Source organism: Cibotium barometz, chromosome 58 (genome assembly GCF_041138505.1).
Source record: "Cibotium barometz isolate CiBa-2024 chromosome 58, ASM4113850v1, whole genome shotgun sequence".
Taxonomy (NCBI): domain Eukaryota; kingdom Viridiplantae; phylum Streptophyta; class Polypodiopsida; order Cyatheales; family Cibotiaceae; genus Cibotium; species Cibotium barometz.
Genome location: NC_141103.1, coordinates 23875715 through 23895806, shown reverse-complemented (window position 1 = coordinate 23895806; position 20092 = coordinate 23875715). Strand labels below are relative to the sequence as shown.

General features: G+C 39.0%; 1 protein-coding gene across 1 annotated transcript; it reads left to right on the top strand.

Annotated features, from left to right (window-relative positions):
- The first annotated feature begins 229 nt into the window (after positions 1 to 229).
- LOC147606048 (uncharacterized) lies at positions 230 to 6001 on the top strand. The gene is made up of 3 exons (XM_086792757.1): positions 230 to 1726; positions 2212 to 2361; positions 5043 to 6001. The coding sequence occupies exons 1-3, from the start codon at positions 846 to 848 to the stop codon at positions 5548 to 5550; spliced, it is 1539 nt and encodes a 512-aa protein (XP_086648883.1). The 5' UTR covers positions 230 to 845; the 3' UTR covers positions 5551 to 6001.
- Positions 6002 to 20092: the final 14091 nt, after the last annotated feature.

Sequence of the window (20092 nt, the reverse complement as noted above, 5' to 3'; positions counted from 1 at the left end):
TTATATATAAATGCTAAGGAAAAATAAATGTTTTCTCTCTCTCTCTCTCTTTCTCAGTCTCTCTCTCTCTCTCTCTCACACACACATGTCACACACACAATGGTTTCGTCTAACCTAACCTAACACAAGTCAAATACAATTCATTTACAATTTCCACTTTGACGGCAGGGTTTGGTACACCCGTTCTCAACACTCAAACTCTAAGTGTCGTTTTGCTCTTCCTTGCTTTCTGTACACACACGCACGCGCACACACACACACACCCTCCCACCTCCATCCATTTTTCGATCTCCTCATTTGATCAGTTGCCTTCATTGCACTCTTGTCCACTTCTTTGCCATAGATCGTCAAAGGACCCCTGGTATTCCAGAATATGTGCATCATTTGACTGCATACACCTCATTATTTCAATAATAACCCAGTGTTTCTTCCATACCTTGCAAGTTGCTGCCCTTAGTTGTAGCATAACTCATTCAATTCCATCCCTCGTGTATAACTCTCGTGTTTTTATGTAGAAGTTCTCTCATTATAGCTTATATGCCTCTTATTTCATTCCCCTTAATTACTTTGGGTTTATTTCATTAGCGTGATAGCCTAAGTGTTTGTTTTTGCATTTTCAAGGCTTTGACTGACCCATTAAAAACCCCAGTTTCTAGCTTATCTTATAGATATTCTCCCAGTCCTATCCACAGCACCGATGACATTTTCTCCGATGCTTTGTGTAGGAAGTTTTCTCCTAAGGTATTCTAAGCACTGCTTATCACTGAAGCACAGCATAGAATCCCCTGGAAAAACCATATAAATGTTGCTGTAACATATTCATTAGATAGGCCAAGCTGATTGATATGGCAAGCCAGCCTCCTCCACACGAGGGGCATGGTAGTGGTGACTCAGACAGAGGTTTTGACGATGCATTTTGGGCAAATATGGCATCATCACAGGCTTCTTCAGGGGTTATAAACCCTAATTTGGGGATTAATTATGATATTACTCAGCAAACATCATCAGCTTCCAGCTCAATTTGGAGTATACCTAGCATATACAATCCACCAATGACACCATCTCAGTATCTAATGGAAACTCCAAGCACTCCATTATACAGTAATCCATGGCAGATAAGTGAGCTTCATCAAAGGCCAGGCACAAGTGATACATCTAATTTTCCTGCAACTATGGCTGATGACTGTTTTAATATTGATTCTAGCTTTATGAGTTTTACACAGTGTTTGCAAGAAGGCATGAGCATGGGGGTATCAGGTTACTCTGATGTTATGTCAAGAGCAATGGGGCCATCGTCATCATCAATATACATAACAAGCCCATTATCATTCATCAAACAAGAGCAGCAGCAAGATATTACTCCTCCAACTTCTCATATAAGTAGGCTTCCATCATCTTCTTTGTCCGGGTTTATGGCGGAGTTGCCATCTAATTCTTCATCATTAACAGTACAACCGGCTTTTAATCTCGATTACCCTGCGCCACTTAATGCTGATACTGCTGATCAAGCTCTCGCAGAGACAATCTCATCCATGTCTTCATCATCAAGCGATGGCGCTCAACAGTTAAACGAAGAGTCCAAAGCAGCTATAGTAGCTATGGATCATGACAAACCTGGAGCTACAGGAGCAACAGCAACAGCAACATCGGAAGAGATTAAGGGCCAATCAGATCAAGAACATCAATCAGCGGCAGATAAACCTTCATCAGATTCGCCCAAGAAACAGTAAGGATTGATTGATGTCCCTGGTTTGAAGCTACGTAGGGTTAAGAGAAGCTTAATCCACTGATATTTAGTCGATTAGGGTTAATAATAGGCTACGAAAGATCATATTTATTAATTTGTTGCTACTGTAAAATTATAATCATGATGGTCATGAGGGTTTAATCGGCGGATGAGCTACTGTTAATTACCGTCGAGTGCTTGGTAATTCCGGCTTTCGTTTTACTCCAAATTTCCACAAGGATACGTCTCGTGGCATGTAAATATATTGAATGAATTAGGTTTAGATTAAACTAACGTTTGTATGCCATTTTTGGTCGTGTTTTCCTCGTGCATTAGCAAGCAAGCGCGTATACGCGGTTTATAGAGATTGTAGTTATTGTAGGCACCGACATTGTTTACAAATGTTGAATTGATTAATATATAAGGGTTAGGGTAAGGTTAGATCTATCACAAAAACAATCACGTGGGCGCACACTCCATTGCAGGTCGTCTAGCAAGCCTCGCAAGAAAGGGCAGAAGCGCAACCGGCAGCCGCGGGTTGCCCTGGTCACCAGAAGTGAGGTGGAACACCTAGAAGATGGTTTCCGATGGCGTAAATACGGGCAAAAGGCGGTCAAAAACAGCCCCCATCCAAGGTAACTCCTCTTCCGCCTTTGATTTGAGCACAAAATTAGTGATAATTTTCCCTTTAACCTCCATTGCATTCCTATTATTTATGAGTTCTAATTCATCATTCTGTATTGCATCAACTTAGCTACTTCAATGTGCAACCATTTTTTTATAAATTTATCCAATATATTTGATCATCCTTCATTTCATCCTCATTAAGTATTGTGTGCGCTATAATCGTCCTTACTCAATATGCAACCTTAAAAAGAATAGTTTTAATCATCCTTACTCAATATGCAACCTTGAAAAGAATAGTTATCCTTATGGCCAGTGCTTATGACCCATATAATCGTCTTCTCACGAGGGTGAAAGAGCCCAAGCTTTCATCATTATATATTTGATCTTCCTAACTCAATGTGCAACCTTAAAAAGAATACTTATCCTAATGTGAGCTTCCTTCCAATATTAATTAGTCCTTAACACGTGCTTCATATTGGATCCCTCATTCACTTCATTAGCATAATATTGATCCTAAATCAAGTTTTAATGATATCACAGTGTTTTTCTACTCTGCCCCTAGTTTATCTTGTCTACTCAAGCCTAGTTTCTTCACTTTGAACGTCTCCTTTTAAATGTATCTTATTTACCAACTAATCAAGGTTCATTTCTCACATTGTTTTTCTACTCTGCCTAGGCTAGTTTATCTTGTCTACTCAAGCCTAGTTTCTTCACTTTGAATGTCTCCTTTTAAATGTATCTTCTTTACCAACTAATCAAGGTTCATTTCTGTTCATTTCTCCCATTGCCATTTTTTAACTTGATTTTCTTATTTGAACTCTTATTTTCATTTTTAACTTGATTTTCTTATTTGAACCCTAGCAAACAAGTGCCTCCTTTAGGAGCATTAATTATACATCTATAAAAATTTAAAATCATGGTAAGATAGGCACTTTGCCCTTAATAATGATTGGGATTTGTTTTTTTAATGATGCTTATTGAGGTGATCTTTGCTTCTACATTCTTTAGCAAAATCCCAGAAAGGTAGACTTGTTTCTCTTGTATATAGATAATTTGATAAGGCGAACTTTGCCTATATTGAACACTAACAAGGTGAACATACTAAGAATCACACTTTTTGAATATGGGGTGATTTTGCATATGTAATTCCACACAAGCTTGATTTTGATAATACCATATGATAGCTAGGAGTTTTCTACGTAATTCCATTCAAGATTGATTTTTGACGGTTACCCTTGCCCTTCAAAATTGACTGGTTTGGTGAAATATAGTAAGTTTTTTTTTTGTATTTTAGTGTAATTTTTGATGGGATTTTAAAATTTTGTAAGTATTTTACACTAAAATGCTAAAAACATTGTGTGACGCCTTGCTTTTGTTAAGGTGCATGTTATGCATTTATTGCTAGGGTTTTCTACATATTTCAAGATGAGATTAACTTATGCTTTAGTAAAACTTGCTTATGTTGTTGAGGTGCATTTCATGCATTTATTGCTAGGGGTTTTTTATATATTTCAAGGCGCGTGAGTAAACTTGCTTATGCTAAGGTGCATTTCATGCATTTATAGGTGATAATTGTTCACCCGATGCTACATAAAGCTAGGGTGGGCATATTAGGGACTTGCTCACACGCTAGTTGGACGTCCCAACTGGTAACATCCAGTTATCTTTTTCTTTTTTTGGTTCACATTCAAAAAAAAATATTTAGCTATAGCACTTGGCAGATTAAAAAATAGGGTTTTCAACAAATACCATAATTGTAGTTCAACAAGTGGACACTGGACTTCAAGAGGACATCTATTTTACATATTAACCATGGACAACCAAAACACAAGGAGAGGAGAGAGAAAGGAAATCTTGGATTTCTAAAAAATAAGAGGAAAAAATCCCTTTGTATTGGATTGACCCTTGGTATTCCTACTTCCATTCTTGTTGGCTTCTGAATGTCTTTTATATACCACATCAACGCCCCAGTTGAGTGCTAGTGTAGACTAGAGCTCTCTTCTAGCAATTGAAAAAATTACGCAATGCACATCAGCAAATAGACACAGGTTCCAAGTGGGCATCGTGTTGAAGGGTTACCCTGGTTTCCAAGCACTAGGTAGGTAGTTCAAGGGTTGCCCTAGTTACCAAAACTGACCAGCAAGTCGTGGTTCTCAACCACTTAGCAACTGGCTGGGAACTCGTGCAGTGGTTCTCAACCACAGTGAGCAACTGGTTGGTACTCGCCTGTGGTGTGTGCTCACTCACGTTGCTCTATAAAATCGCTGCTGGAAGCAGCCAAGCATCAAGGATCCATTGCAGTAAAACATGTAACCACGTTCTAGATCTGTATGGATAATGGAGCGATGGGAAAAAGATGTCGGTTTTGCTGATGAGGGAGTACGATTGGAGGCAATCGCATGAACAGGATCTCCACTGGGGCTAGAGTACTACGAGACAGCAGAGTACGATCTAGACTGAGAGAGAGAGAGAGAGAGAGAGAGAGTCATGGCGCAACATTGAACACACACTGAAGCTAGCGCTAGTTTTCGTTCGGTCACATGACGTGTGAAGTATTTTGAGCATGTAACAGCATTGATTTACGCGTTTTCAGCTTGTACTATCTTAATGCGATCCTCAATTTGCGTGTAAGAATATCTTGATTGATTCTCATTAAGATGTTATACGGGTGCATGCATGCATGTTGCAGGAGCTATTACCGATGCACAAACAGCAGGTGCTCCGTGAAGAAGAGAGTGGAGCGCTCGCCACAGGATTCCAGCATGGTCATCACCACCTATGAAGGGCAGCACAATCATCACAGCCCTGCAGTCCTACGAGGGGCTGCAGACAGCCACTATGCCTCCTTCACCACCTCCAACCCTTCTCAAATACCCGCCAACACCTTCTCTTTCCAATCCCTCCAACACATTCCCCTCCAACTCCCCAGAAGTAGCTATGAATTGGCCATGCAACTACAAGCACAAGAATTACCCCCTTTACCCATCATTAACCACCCTCCGCTACCCACTAATCCCACTTCTGGTCACCCTAATCCTGATTTTGGTGACCCTGGTTGCGCACTTGCTAACCCTAACCCTGCAATTAGCAACCCTAATCTTGACCTACAGCATCAGCAACCCCCTTCAAACCTTCTTGATGATTCAAGCCTTCTTGACGACATACTGTATCCCCTCACAGTACAAAAACCTCATTGAGTTTTATGCAACAATCTAGCTTACAGAGCAGGTAATACCCTAATCTCCGATCGGCTGTATAAACACCACAGGCTTCAGTAAAAATCAAGACAATATATCAACCTTTTTTTGTGAAGTTTGGTGAGGTTTTTTTCCTCTTAGTTCTCAGCCCTATTTGGCTGGCCTTACCAATTCTTTATTTCAAGAACATGTGATACTTAGCGTTATCGGAGTCTAGTTTCAACCAAGAAAATGAGGACAACTTATGCTTTTAAATGATCAGAGATTTTGCAAGACTTTTAAGTTCTTAGGTGTAAGTTATTAAAGGTTGCAATTTTACATGTTGACGTTTACAAAGGCTCCAAGGATATCCGGATGTAATGCAGACGATTACTCCCCCAGGAGGAGTACTTGGTCACTCTTGTGCCCAGCTCATGGGTCTGGGGGGTTGGTCTTCAGAAGTAATGCCTTAAGGACTTTGAGACTCGAGATGATGGGTCTTCCGAGTAATGTCTTAAGGACTGAGATTGGACTTGGTCACTGTTGTGCCCAGCTCATGGGTCTGGGGTAATGCCTTGGTCTAATGCCTTGGTCTTCTGAAGTAATGCCTTAAGGACTTCGTGACTCGAGATGATGGGTCTTCCGAGTAATGTCTTAAGGACTGAGATCGGAGACGACGAAGCTAATGATAAAAGTGTTTCTCTGTCTCTTCTAGTCTCAGAACGATTTTGCTTGTCTCTGACCCTTGCTTGAAAAAAAAACAAAAACAAAATTAACCTTAAAAGCTCTTAATATTGAAGGGGGAGCTTTTATCTTGTTGAGTAAAAGCTCTTACTTCAATAATATGTAGCTCTGTGCGAGCTCTCTGCTTGGCCATAGTGCGTACACAGTAGCAAACACAACTCGCAGCCGGAGTCTTTTCGATTACCGAATGTTTTACCATGGAAATATCATGTTCATTCTTTGTCGAGCTTATAAGGCATTTAGTGGCAGGAAGCCCGAAAAAAAAAAAATCTTCTTCTGAGTAGATATCTGAGCACATTCTACTCAGAAGCCCAATAAAGCGTATAAGTAAAACGTCAAATACACAACTTTGTAAGGAAATCCATGGACTTACAAGAGAGAGGGAGTGAAGGGGACAAGAGGAAACAGGCAATCTAGCAGTGTCTCACCTTAGGTCGCCGTATCAGGCACTAAAAACTTCCCTACGGATCACTGAAAAACAACAACAATGTAATAATGATATCACCTGAGTTTAACATTCCTCAGATTAAGTGACTTATAACTCAGATTAAGTGACTTATGATATCACCTTAGTTCAACATATCCTCAGATTAAGTAACTACTAAGTATAACTCAGATTAAGTGACTTATAACGAGTCTCAATTCCAAATAATCTCAAACTACAAAATTCCTACATTACACATTAACTAATGCATAGTCTATAATCTTCAATACACGTACATTACAGATTAATTAATGCATATAGTCTATAGTCTTCAGCCACCCATAGTATGAACAGTTGATGGATCTGTTAGAGTAGGGCTGAGTTAGATTTCAAACTCGCATCTCTACTAGAGCTCTACCATTGGTCTATTTTCCCAACCCTAAAACAATTTTTTGTGCATAACATTCCCATGTTTTACATATGCAAGTAATGAGTGTGTAGTATAACTTATGAACTTTAGTAAATCATTAAGATTACATATGGTTGCAAGGGGATAGCTTATTGTGTTGTGTAGTTTACTACTATGGACTTCTCTTGAACTCTTAGTACAGTGCTAGATGATGGCACGCACCTAAATGGAAAAAGAGCTCAATGGTATACGAGGACAATCTCTATCCTTGAACTAAAGTGTACTCAAACATAAAACTTACAAAATTAGAAATAAGTTTGTTTGAGTTCTTAGAAGTATCAACTTTCTTAGCACAACAATGATGGATTGTGACAATGCAAAAGAGACCACATGAGAGCAATAACTCACTACTAGGGTTTTCAAAACTACAAAGTTAAATTGTTTATCTTATAATTTCTATAAAAATCAAATTACAAATCTTAAAAGGTGATTCATTATGAAAATATTACATGTATAAATCAAATTACAAATATTACAAAGTGATTCATTATAAAAAACATTACAAGTAACTTGAACTATATGTTGTGATTAGGTCACACATTAGCATGAGAACTTATCGCATGTAACTTAAAACATGCAAGAAACAAGATGAGAAAAATGGAGTATGCATATGCTTATCCTAGCCATTTGTACATCCTCAAAAACATTTAGAAGCACTATGTGGTTGATGTTGAAGCATCATGCAAGAATCATATGAAATACATTTTACATAGTGTATAAGATTAATCATGATATATGCTCAAAAATGTAACAAGCTATACCATGTCTCCCATGTCATTACAACTTAATTCATTTGCAAACAAAATTCGCAGTATGCAATTGAGTTTAATAACAATAATCAAAATTTTCTTGCAACACTCACATATCAACTATTTGTTCACTTCAAAGATCTTAGCTATAAAAAAAATCACAATAGCTTGATTAAGGTGTGCATGCATGCATGACTATGCAAATTGTTCATCTAGGAGATCATGTGTTCCAATTTAAAGTGCTGATCTCCTTTGAGAGTTTTGAATCCTTTCCTTGCGCATGCTTAGCTTAATTAGTTGGCTTAAATACTTAAATCTTAAGCAAGATCCAATTCTAGGGTGCTTATAAGTTATTCCTAATGGATAGAAATAAACAAATTTATAAGATTCATGAATCGTGCAAGAATAATATGCCTCTTTAAAAGACTATGAAATCAAATGCAACTCTAAGAATAAAAAAATACTTGAATTATTTTTTTGTTGTCTTTAAAAAAGTACATGTTGAATTTTCTTTCTTCAATAAGATATCATATGCTTAGAATAGAAAAATCTTGGCATTCAAGAGAACAATCATTTACAACTTTCTAAAAGAAAATATTTGCCAAAGAGGATAATAAATATTAATCATCAAGAAGAAAAGATCATAATATCTATAAGCTATACTTTCTAAGAATGACGACTTTGCAAGTTTTTGTAAAAGTATAGGCAATACGCTTTTCTCTTCTTTCATGTCAAAAAAATGAAATAAGTCAATGGAATAGTATAATATTTATATTAGAGTTTTCACAGGCTACACATATCATTACCCAATACCTCCATATAGATTGATAACACAAGAACTAAAATGGTTGTGTAAACATGACCAATAAAGCATGGAACTAGTGAGATGTTAATACTTCCATATAGATCGCTAACACAAGAACAAAAATGGTTGCGTAAACATGACCAATAAAGAAGGGAACTAGTGAGATGCCATTTTTCTAATTTGAGTAGATAGTTAAAGTTTGAATTTTGTGATTATGGAAGGAATAATTCTCATGACTTTGCCTCTTGATGAAAATCAACTCTTTGGTCTTATTTTTACCTAGGCTCATTCATATATTTTTAAAGAATTTCCATCAATCACAATATGTGGTTAAAAGATAATGTTCAAACATCACGTCCTCATAATAAATAGTTGATTGTTTGAGGATTGGGCTCCACTTTAGATGCGTTCTTTTTGTTTTACATGATGTTTTGAAAAATTTCTTAGACTTTATTGAGATTTTGAGTGATAGAATGTTTGTAAACATCATTAGAATGTGACAATAATGTCATTCTAGTACTATACTACACATGTTTCTTCTCACATTATCACAAAAAAATGCTTACTACAATAGGAAGCGATGCATTGAATAAACTGAGAAGCTAAATAACCACTAGTGGTGAATAAGCCTTTTAAAAAAAATCACAAAAGACTCCATTAGTGGTTAACCGCCTATAATCCCCCTATTTGGCTTTATGAGTTGTGAAATACAGCTCACCTCCTTTGTGTCCCAATGCAAACAGTAAACTTGCATAACTAGTGTTCAATGAAGGAAAGGTTAATGGTAAACTAAGCCTTTTGTTTTGAATCACATCCATAAATGTTTTGCAATAATGTAAAGTGGTTGTTTGAATTTATTTTAAAAGTAGTTTACACTTGGTTGATCACCACCATGCAAATATTAGAATCTTGCACTTATCTTTGCTCCTTTACACAGGGAGCCTCACAGGCATGAACCCTCATAAGCATGAGCCTTGCAGGCGTGAACCTTCATGTGAAAAAAAAGGAGAAAAATCATAGAAAAGGGGGAGATCTCCCTTGCAAAGTTATGAAAGAAACAAATTTGGGTGTTTTGAGATGGTCCTTGCTTTTACGCGGCGAGAGCGAGATGGATGGGGGAGGATGTCCATGTTCGACGAAGAGGGAGGGTCACCCAAGGGAGGTTACGTTCATACTTTGGGGTGAGCCACTCAAGGGATCATTGGCTAACAAGGGTACAAATGAAAATGTCATGGGAGTCCTCTCATCAAAACAAGGAATTAGTTGCGCAAATCTATTTTATAAAAAGAAAATCACGTGGATGTCCCATTGGTATCAATTAACAATCTAGAAACCATAGTCTCTCTAGTGTGTCATAAGCAGCTAATAATAGTAGTGAAAGAAATAATGCAAAGAGTATCTCAATCACCTTTGGAAACGCGTCAAAGGGAATCTACGGTTTCCGCGTAGCCCCCAAGTTTTAGGGCCGTCGGATCAGCTCATGAGAACCGCTCGCCCAACGTTTGGGACCGTCGGATGGGCTAATTAAGATCCCATTGACACTCACACTCTGAAAGAGGATATGACCCGTGCCTCGTTTTTTCTTTGGAAAAGATTGATTTGCCAGTTCATGTGGCAGAAAACCCTTTAAAGATTCTCTCAACAATTGGCGGTGGTGGAGCAATCATCGTCTCATTTTGACTATTCTCTCTCAAGACTCATTTTAGTAAAGGTTCTTTTGACTTTGAAGGCCATGTGACTTTGTCTTTGTTTTATGTTAAGGAAGAAAGAGAAAGAAATAGAAGTAGGATGAGAAAGAAAGAGAAGTAGGATACAAGGTAAGTAGGATGTGCATTGTGAACTCTCACAATGATTGGGGGCAACTTGAGTCTTAAAGTAAGGACTCATGAGGCTCTGCTTTCGATTTTGAAGGGGTTGGGGGTGGAGTGTGAGAAGGATTTTCAACAGTAACGCAATCCCAAATTTCAACTGGGATTTTTAAATTTCATCCCAAAAAGATACACTAGTTACAAGTTTGCAAGCTTGTTATCATATGGTTAATGGGAGACCCACACTTTAATAAGGGTTGCTCACACGCATAGAGGGTGTTCACACCAACTGACTCTAAAATCAGTAATATATGGAGGCAATACTTGGCAAACCTTCAATAGTCTCTATATTCCAACACTAGCAAAAAAATAAGATATGTTCCCTGCTCTACTGACTCAGCACATTGGCTCATAGGCATAAAAGCATGGCTGAGTGTGCGAAGGATTCAAAAGTCACGGGAGAAAAAGATAGCTTGCATCAACATACCACAACAAACCCTCCTTGCACTAAGCAGGGTAAAGAAAGAATGATGTATCATTACAAAAAATGATGGATCAATCATTAAAAAAAATGATGGATCAATCATTAAAAAAAATAAACACGAAATATTTAGATTTTGGGGAGTTTCCTAGGCACTGAACCTATGAGTACAAAATATCTAGAACCTCTCAATGTGTCACCTAATGCATGATCATCCAAAGCATGGTCATCATGTGTATCACCAACAAATGATTTATCATCCCATTCGTCACTCATCAACAAATGAGTACTCATCCAAAATTTCATCAATGACCATGTTCTCACAATCTCGTGGTGTCATACTGTGACATGAAAAATTGATATCTTTCATATTCAATTTTGTACATATTTTGATGGTTTCTCAATGGTAATAAGGTGGAAGCTTGTCCAAGAAGATTGCGGCGCCCACAATGGAATAACGACGTGGTGATGCGGCGGCTTGGTGGCTACCCTGATAACATCATTCTATCTTCAAATATAATGGTTTTACTTGATTTAGAGTGTACACATTGTAAATGCCACAATTATGCTTGATAAATACTTTGGTATGGTAGATAGGCTAGTGATGTGGAAAATAAAAGCGGGCCTTCATGCTCACATGGATTTTAATTGTATTATTAATATAGTATTTACCATAAGGCTACAAGTTTGGGGAGTGTGGAAGGCATGTGGAGGAGTGTGTGTAGGTGCATAATTGGGAAAGATTCTTCTAGAATGCCTACATAGAAGAGGAGAATTCCGCCATGTGTAAGTGGGATCTCCACCTACATGCCACTTAGACTTGGCTATTATCTCATCACACTTTCAAAGTAAAAAAGTCTTCAATTTAATATTCAATAGAAGACTTAGCCTAAGAGGACAATTGATGGTGACATCTACCCTTATGTCATTGAAGGGTTGAAGATTTTTATGTTGTAATTTGTAACAATGGAAGAGAGGGTGATTCTCCACCTATAAAAGGAGCCCTCCTCTCCCTTTCAAATCAATGAATGAAGCCTCCTCAATTGAGCATTATTGTGTCATTGCCATTCTCTTATCTTCAAACCCTTATTCAAACACTCTCTTTACATGTGAATGTCTCATTTAGCATTAGCTCCTTATGTTTAACCTAATTTTGGACCTCTTTGATGATTCATGATAAGTGGGATAAGGAGTTATTATCTTGGTGGGCCTGTGACTTCTCAAGGTAGCCCTTGCCTTATTGCCGCCCTCCTTTGGAGGTACCAATGGTTTTAGCGGTAATGAGCATGTGGAAAAACTTTGGGGACCATAGGTAAATCTTTACGATTGTCTGCTGAGCAATGTTAACCCTTACTCTCTAGCTTGAATCATGAAGGAGATGAAAGGCAAGAGGCTTTGTGAAAATTGAGGTTTCATGCAAAGAGAGGGAAGTGCAATTTTTGTGGTCTAATACCCAAATTTCAACCGAGAGAGAAAGGGAGGTGAGGAAGCTATGAGGTTTCATACAAGTGTGTTTTGATTCTAATACGTTACTCTCTAGCTTGAATCATGAAGGAGATGAAAGGCAAGAGGCTTTGTGAAAATTGAGGTTTCATGCAAAGAGAGGGAAGTGCAGTTTTTGTGGTCTAATACCCAAATTTCAACCGGGAGAGAAAGGGAGGTGAGGAGGCTATGAGGTTTCATACAAGTGTGTTTGAAGGAGATGAAAGGCAAGAGGCTTTGTGAAAATTGAGGTTTCATGCAAAGAGAGGGAAGTGCAGTTTTTGTGGTCTAATACCCAAATTTCAACCGGGAGAGAAAGGGAGGTGAGGAGGCTATGAGGTTTTATACAAGTGTGTTTTGATTCTAAGAAGTGACCGAAGTCCACCGAACCCCAACTTTGTGTCACATCTTTTGGTAGAGACGGCGGGCAGGTTTTACTTAGAATTATTCTATTGTAACCTCAAGGTCCCGCATGATTAAAGAAAAGTTATTTTGAAATAAGTAAATTTTCCTTGTTTCTACTCATCTTTTGGTGCAAGATGTTCAACATTCCAATGTTCCAAGGATCAGAAAGAGAAGACCCGGGGAGTTATCTCCGAGAGTTTAACTGAGCATGCCGCTTGACGGGTTGGTCTATGAAGGAGAGGGCAAAATACTTCCAGATTTCTTGGCATGAGGCTTTGCCAGAGGAGTCCAAGAATGATTGGGAAAGGTTGACCAAAGCAATGAAGGAGAGATTTGGGACAGTGGAGCCACCAAATGCTTTACTACTGTAATTGGATCAGATTTTTCAAAAGGAAGGAGAGTCGGTTTTTGCCTTTTCAGTGAGGTATGAAGCCTTGTTCATCAAATATTAACAAGTTGCTTTACATGTTGTTGCTTCTTCTTTTTCACCTTTCATGGGAGATTCAAAGAGTTCTTTAGCAATGGAGCACCTTAAGATGAGCAAGTTTATCATGGCTTTGGATCCCCGCTTGCATGAAAAAGTTCTTAGCAAAGATCCCACTAATTTTAAAGAGGCTCTTCGTATTGCTTTAAAGGAGACCACTCTTCATATTGAGTCCACATTCCAATCTTCTCCGAGTGTGCCGACCCCACCAAGAGTAGAGATAGCCTCAACATCTCAGGTACAAGCTCCATCCTTGGATCATAACATTGCACAACTTATGGCAGAATTTGCTGATTTGAAGTTACACTTAGTCAACGCAAGGCCGCCTAGGGTCCCACGAGTGGAGGATAAACCTAGGGAGAAGTAGTGTCACATGCTATGAATGTCAAGAGAAGGGGCACTATCGCACTGAGTGTCCAAAATTGAGGAAAAGAGAGGATAAAAGTTTAGCACTTTTAGAGGAAACATGCTCAAAAAGGGGTCGTAAAACTAGGAGCCAAGAAGAAGAAGAACAAGAAGATAAATCTGAAGAAGAGGATAAAAATAAGAAGGGAGAAAACAACACAAATCACATTTGGGCAGCTTTTGGCACTCTCTCCAAAGCTCAGAAAGGAATGGGGTAAGCTGGCTAGCACAAGGGAATCTAAGAAAAAGAAGAAGAGGGATAATGGGACTCCTATGGCTCAAAAGGTGGATATTGATGTAGGAGATGATGTGCCTATGATTGATGTCATCATTGAGGGGCAAACAATTTCTAATGTATACATTGATGGAGGTGCGTCAATCAATGTCATGAGTGAAAAAACAATGAAAGATGCCGATTTAAAGTTGTCTTCTACTAACTCTCCCTATCGCATCAAACATACTGATAATACTAGGGTGAAAACCTTAGGAATTGTCAAGAATTTGGGAGTGGATGTATGTGGTATTTCTGTGCTTACAACTTTCCAGGTCATTCCTACAAAGCCTAATGCTAGGGCTTACCCATTGGGTAGGCCATGGCTTCGCCAAGTGAAGGCAATTCAAAGGTAGGAGACAGGAGATCTTATTCTACAAGGTGAGAATAAGAAGGTCCACTACAACATCAAGAGTCATCGTAAGAAAGTGGTAAGAGGTGAACCTTCAACTTCTGAAAGTGGCAATTCAAAAGTAGGAGACAGGAGATCTTATTCTACAAGGTGAGAATAAGAAGGTCCACTACAACATCAAGAGTCATCGTAAGAAAGTGGTAAGAGGTGAACCTTCAACTTCTGAAAGTTCAGAGTCAGAGTCATCCGATGAAGAGGAGACAAGTGGTAGCTCCGAGGATTCCATCTCAGAAGGGGAGGTGGAGGGAGTTGCATTTGGTCTTTCCTTGGGAAGGGATCGAGGGGATGTTGAAGACCATGGAGCCTTGGAAGGGGAAGCTTCTTCAACCATGTTCAAAAAAGGAGATGTGGACCTCACTAGTCTTCACCAACAGAATGAGCTTCTTCTTGATGAGTCCATAGCAAGTACTGAAAGGGAGAATTACTTAAAAATGTTGGATGGATTTCCTAACCTTTTTGCAAACAGCTACTCACAAATATGCCAAGTTACCCTAGTAGAGCACAAGATTGATCTCAAGCCCCAAAGTAAGCCAGTGGTACAGTGGCTAAGGTGTTTGGGAGTAGTGCAAGCGGAGGTGCTTAAGAATAAGGTAACTAATTTGCTTGAAGTTGGATTTATTTTTCCAGTAGAGAATTCAAAGTGGATTTCCCCAGTTGTAGTCACTCCCAAAAAGGGTGGAAAATGGCGTGTGTGTGTGGACTTTCGCTCTCTGAATGCATGCACAAAGAGGGATTATTATCCTCTACCCTTTCAGGATGAGATTTTGGATCAAGTTGCAGGTCATGAGTTGTGATACTCTGGATAGTTTCAAATCCGGATTTGTGAAGAAGATCAAAGGAAAACCTCATTTATCACCCCTTGGGGAGTGTATGCCTATAGGGTGATGCCATTTGGCTTGACCAATGCACCAGCAACTTTTCAATGCTTCATGAGTCAGGTATTTGCACCTTACTTGGGAAAGTTTATAAGGGTCTTTTTGGATGATTTTTGCATTTATTCAAGCCGCATGGATCACTTGGAAAAGTTGAGGTTGGCCTTGCAAAGTATTGATGATGCAAAAGGGTGTCTTAATCTTGGAAAATACCGCTTGGCACGAAGGAAGGTGGTTCTCTTGGGACATGTGATCTCAGAAGAAGGCATAGAGATGGATCTTGAGAAGGTGCAGACAATTGTGGCCCTCCCACCACCTACCAATTAAGGGAGGTAAGGAGGATTTTGGGTAAAACAAAGTATTACCAATGCTTTGTTGACATGTTCTCTGAGAAGATGTATCCTACAAATCTGTTGACAAAGAATGTTTCTTTCCAATGGGGGCCCGCGATCAAATTCAATCTTTTTGTTTGCTCAAGGAATGCATGAGTCAAAGTTCAATTGTGCAGCCTCCTAGGTGGGGGGAGGACTTTTATGTGAACCCAAGTGTCTCATCACATTCAGTGGGTGTGTGCTATACTCTTGCAAAAGGGAGAGCAAGGGCATATGCAACCAGTGTATTATGCAAGCCGATAACTCACTGATGCTGCCGAGGAGAGGTATGGTGAAATGGAGAAAGGTGGTTTGTCTCTTGTTTTTGCAGTAAAGAAGTTTAGGTCATACTTGTTAGCTTGCCCTTTTTTCTTCCTCACATCTCAACCTTCTTTACAATTCTTGGTCCGCAAACCCAATCCTGCAGGAGGAAAGTTTGCAAAGTGGATTTGTGAGCTTCAAGAATTCTCTTTCACTTTTACTACAGAAAACACCACTAGGGCCTCTCTTGCAGATTTGCTTACAAGGAAGGATGAGGAAGAAGGAACAGGAGCAAAGGAAGAAGTATATGAAGATTTGGAGACACCACCAACTGCTTTCACTATGCTTGATGGAGCCTTTAGCCCTTCCAAGCAATGTGGGGCTGGGGGGATAGTTTTATTTGATCCAGAAGGAAAAGAGGTATGGGCCAAGGGTAGGGAATTTCCAAAGGCTATATCAAATAATGTGGCTGAGTACAATGCATTAATTTGGGGATTAGAAGATTGCATAAAAGATGGAATTAAAGAGGTAGAGGTTAAAGGGGATTTGCAATTGGTCATTTGACAAATAAAAGAAGAATATAAGGCAAGGAGTCCTAATCTCCAAGAATTTTATAAAAGGGCAATGGAGTTAAAAGAAGCTTTTGAGTTTTGTAAATTTGTGCATGTTAACAAGAAGGATAGTCAAAAGGCTGATGAATTGGCTACTAAAACCTTGGCTTCTTTCAAAGTAGCTACTCTTGCATTAATGGATACAGGTTGTCCTGAGCTCCAAGATGTTCAACACTATTTAGATACAGGATACTTACCTCCTGGATTGAATCCTCAACAGAAGCAAAGGCTTACCAGGAAAGCTCATCCTTACACAATTCTAGGGGATGTTCTTTACAAGCAAGGTAAGGATAAGATTCTTAGGAGGGTAGTGATCTTGGAGAAGAATCTAAAAGAATTATGGAATTATGTCCAGGTCACTTTGCCTCAGCCAGCACAACTCAGAGGATCCTTAACAACAGGGTATTATTGGCCTCGACTCAGCAAAGATGTCTATGAGTTGTGCAGAAGCTGTGAAGTATGCCAGGCATATGGGCATAAGCAATTGGTTCCCGGACCCTTAAACCCTATCCCAGCATATGGTCCATTTGAAAGGTGGGGATTAGATTTTGTGGACCCACTTTCTCGTTCCTCACATGGGAAGTATTATATATTGGTGTGGCCACAGATTATGCAACAAGGTGGGCAAAAGCAAAGGCCATGGTCAATAATAAAGCAGTGGTTGTGGCATCCTTTCTCATGGAATACATATGTGCCCGATTTGGGTGTCCATTAGAAATCCTTACGGATGGGGGGTCTTTCAGGAATGACTTGATTGAAGCTTTGGTGCATAAATTAAAAATAAAGCATGCTATGTCAACTCCCTATTATCCCCAATGTAATGGTTTAGTAGAAAAAACTAATGGACTACTTTGTGGATCTTTGTCTAAGCTAGTGGATACTATGAAGAGAAAGTGGGATGTGCATTTGCTAGAGGTCCTATGGGCCTATAGGACAACTCACAAACTCTCTCTTGGTTTCACACCTTTTCAGTTAGTTTATGGAATGGAGGCTATTTTGCCAATAGAATTGGAAATCACAAGCCTTCGCACATCTTTTGCACGCTTGAATAATGAAGAAGAAGCACATGCCCAACTCCAAGTACAAATGGAGACCTTGGATGAGAGGCGACTTCAGGCACTTCAAAATTTGGAGGTTGCACAACAACGGCGCAAGGCAAGGCATGACACTCTCACGAAGAAGAAGAAGAAGCCAGAACTCAAGCAAGGAAGCTTAGTCTCATGAGGTATGATGGCCATATGGTGAAACGGCTAGATAAGAAGCTTCTTTGACGCTGGGAAGGCCCATTCAGGATAAAGAAAAAGTTCAAAAATAACACCTATCTTCTAGAGGATTCAAGTGGCCACCCAGGAGGTTCCCGGATGTGCCAATGAGTACCGGCTAAAGATATTTTACCCTTGAGCACCATGGCCAGCAGACCCCCAAGACAAGCATGGAGGATTTGCTGGGGGGGAAAGATGTGACATGAAAAATTGATATCTTTCATTTTCAATTTTGTACATATTTTGATGGTTTCTCAATGGTAATAAGGTGGAAGCTTGTCCAAGAAGATTGGGGCTACAATGGAATAACGGCGTGGTGATGCGGCAGCTTGGCAGCTACCCTGATAACAGCATTCTATCTTCAAATATAATGGTTTTACTTTATTTAGAGTGCACACATTGTAAATGCCACAAGTATGCTTGATAAATACTTTGGTATGGTAGATAGGCTAGTGATGTGGAAAATAAAAGTGGGCCTTCATGCTCACATGGATTTTAATTGTATTATTAATATAGTATTCACCACCATAAGGCTACAAGTTGGGGAGTGTGGAAGGCATTTATAGTAGCCTTGCCCATGGTCCATTATTTACATGTTTTAGACCTTAGTTTTGCTTCATTACACATGTTCTAGCACTTACATAAGTAAATAGTTAAGTTTTGAGATAATAATGTGTGGGCATGAATGTATAATATCTCTTCAAATTAATGATGAATTGGTGAACCCATGGTGGTGGATGGTGTATAGGTAGGAGGATGCTCATTTGGTCATCATCACATGTAAGCAAGGTGGTTTAACAAAGCTTTTTTTTTAATGCCAAATGTGTATCTAATTATGTATGTGTTTACTCATATTAGATGTACATAATTGAATATTTCTTTGATTTGAGACTCATCTCAATCCTAAAAGAGGGCCATCCCACATATAGTATTGAAAGATGCCTCTCTCCGTGCCTCTCTCCGTACTAAAAGAGGTTCATCCCACATACAATATTGAAAGAGTGCCTCTCTCTCTCTCTCTCTCACACACACACACACACACACACACACACACACACACACACACATATCTACACACACACACATACAGACATGCACATGTACACATTCACTATTATTAGCCTCCTCCCTTAATATATTTCTATCACCCATGCACACTTATACATTTAGATATTCTCTCTATCGCTCTCTCTCTCTCTCTCTCTCTCTCACACACACACACACACACACACACACACACACACACGTGCACGTGTATGAATTGGGCATGAGGGTCAATGGTTTATACATATGTTTATACATTGATTAAGACATGCATACTAACCAATGTCTTCAACTTCCATGACTCTAATCCATTTAGTTCTTTTACTGAGGTGTCATACTCTTGTACTTCATATCAACACATAGGAGCTTACACATGATTGAGATGTTAGATTCATAGCAACACATAAAAGCTTTTATGAGCTTTACATGTTGTAGCAAGGATGCTAAAGATATGTGTGTGTGTGTGTGTGTGTTTGGTCTCTCTCTCTCTCTCTCTCTCTCTCTCTCTCTCTCTCTCTCTCTCTCTCTCTTTGATTGTTATATAGAAAAAGACAACACACTAGTGTCATATATAAAATAAATAGTTAATTATAAAAATAATTAAAATAAAAGTATTTAAGAAAATAGTATAAGTATATGGTAGGCAATGGAAATATATGTATTTACCATTTAATAATGATAAGAAGTTATCATAAATAACCATTTTTGGCCTGCAAAGCGGTTTAGGCTTTACGGTTAAACCCTACACTCTAGTTCCCATACCTTAAATGCTTCACCCCCAGGAGATGTTGAACCCTAAACCTAGATCCCATACCTATGCTATGCTATACCCTAGATGTTGAACCTTAAACCCTAAATCCTACATCCCAAACCCTAAACCCTAAACCCTAAACCCTAGACCCTAGAATTAAAACCTTAAATCCTATACCCAAAACCTAAAATCTTAGAACATAAACCTTAGATCCTAAACAAACGAAAACCCTAAATCATAAACCTTAAACCCATATAGACGCTAGACCTTGGACCCTAGACCCTAGACCCTAGAATCCAAATCTTAAATCTTAATCCTGTAGATGCTAGACCTTAGACCCTAAAGCCTATGCCCTAAATCCTAAACCCTAAATCCTAGATCCCAAACCCTAAACCTAAAAACCTAAACTCTAAACCCTAGACCCCAAACACTAAGTCCTAATTAACCCTTTG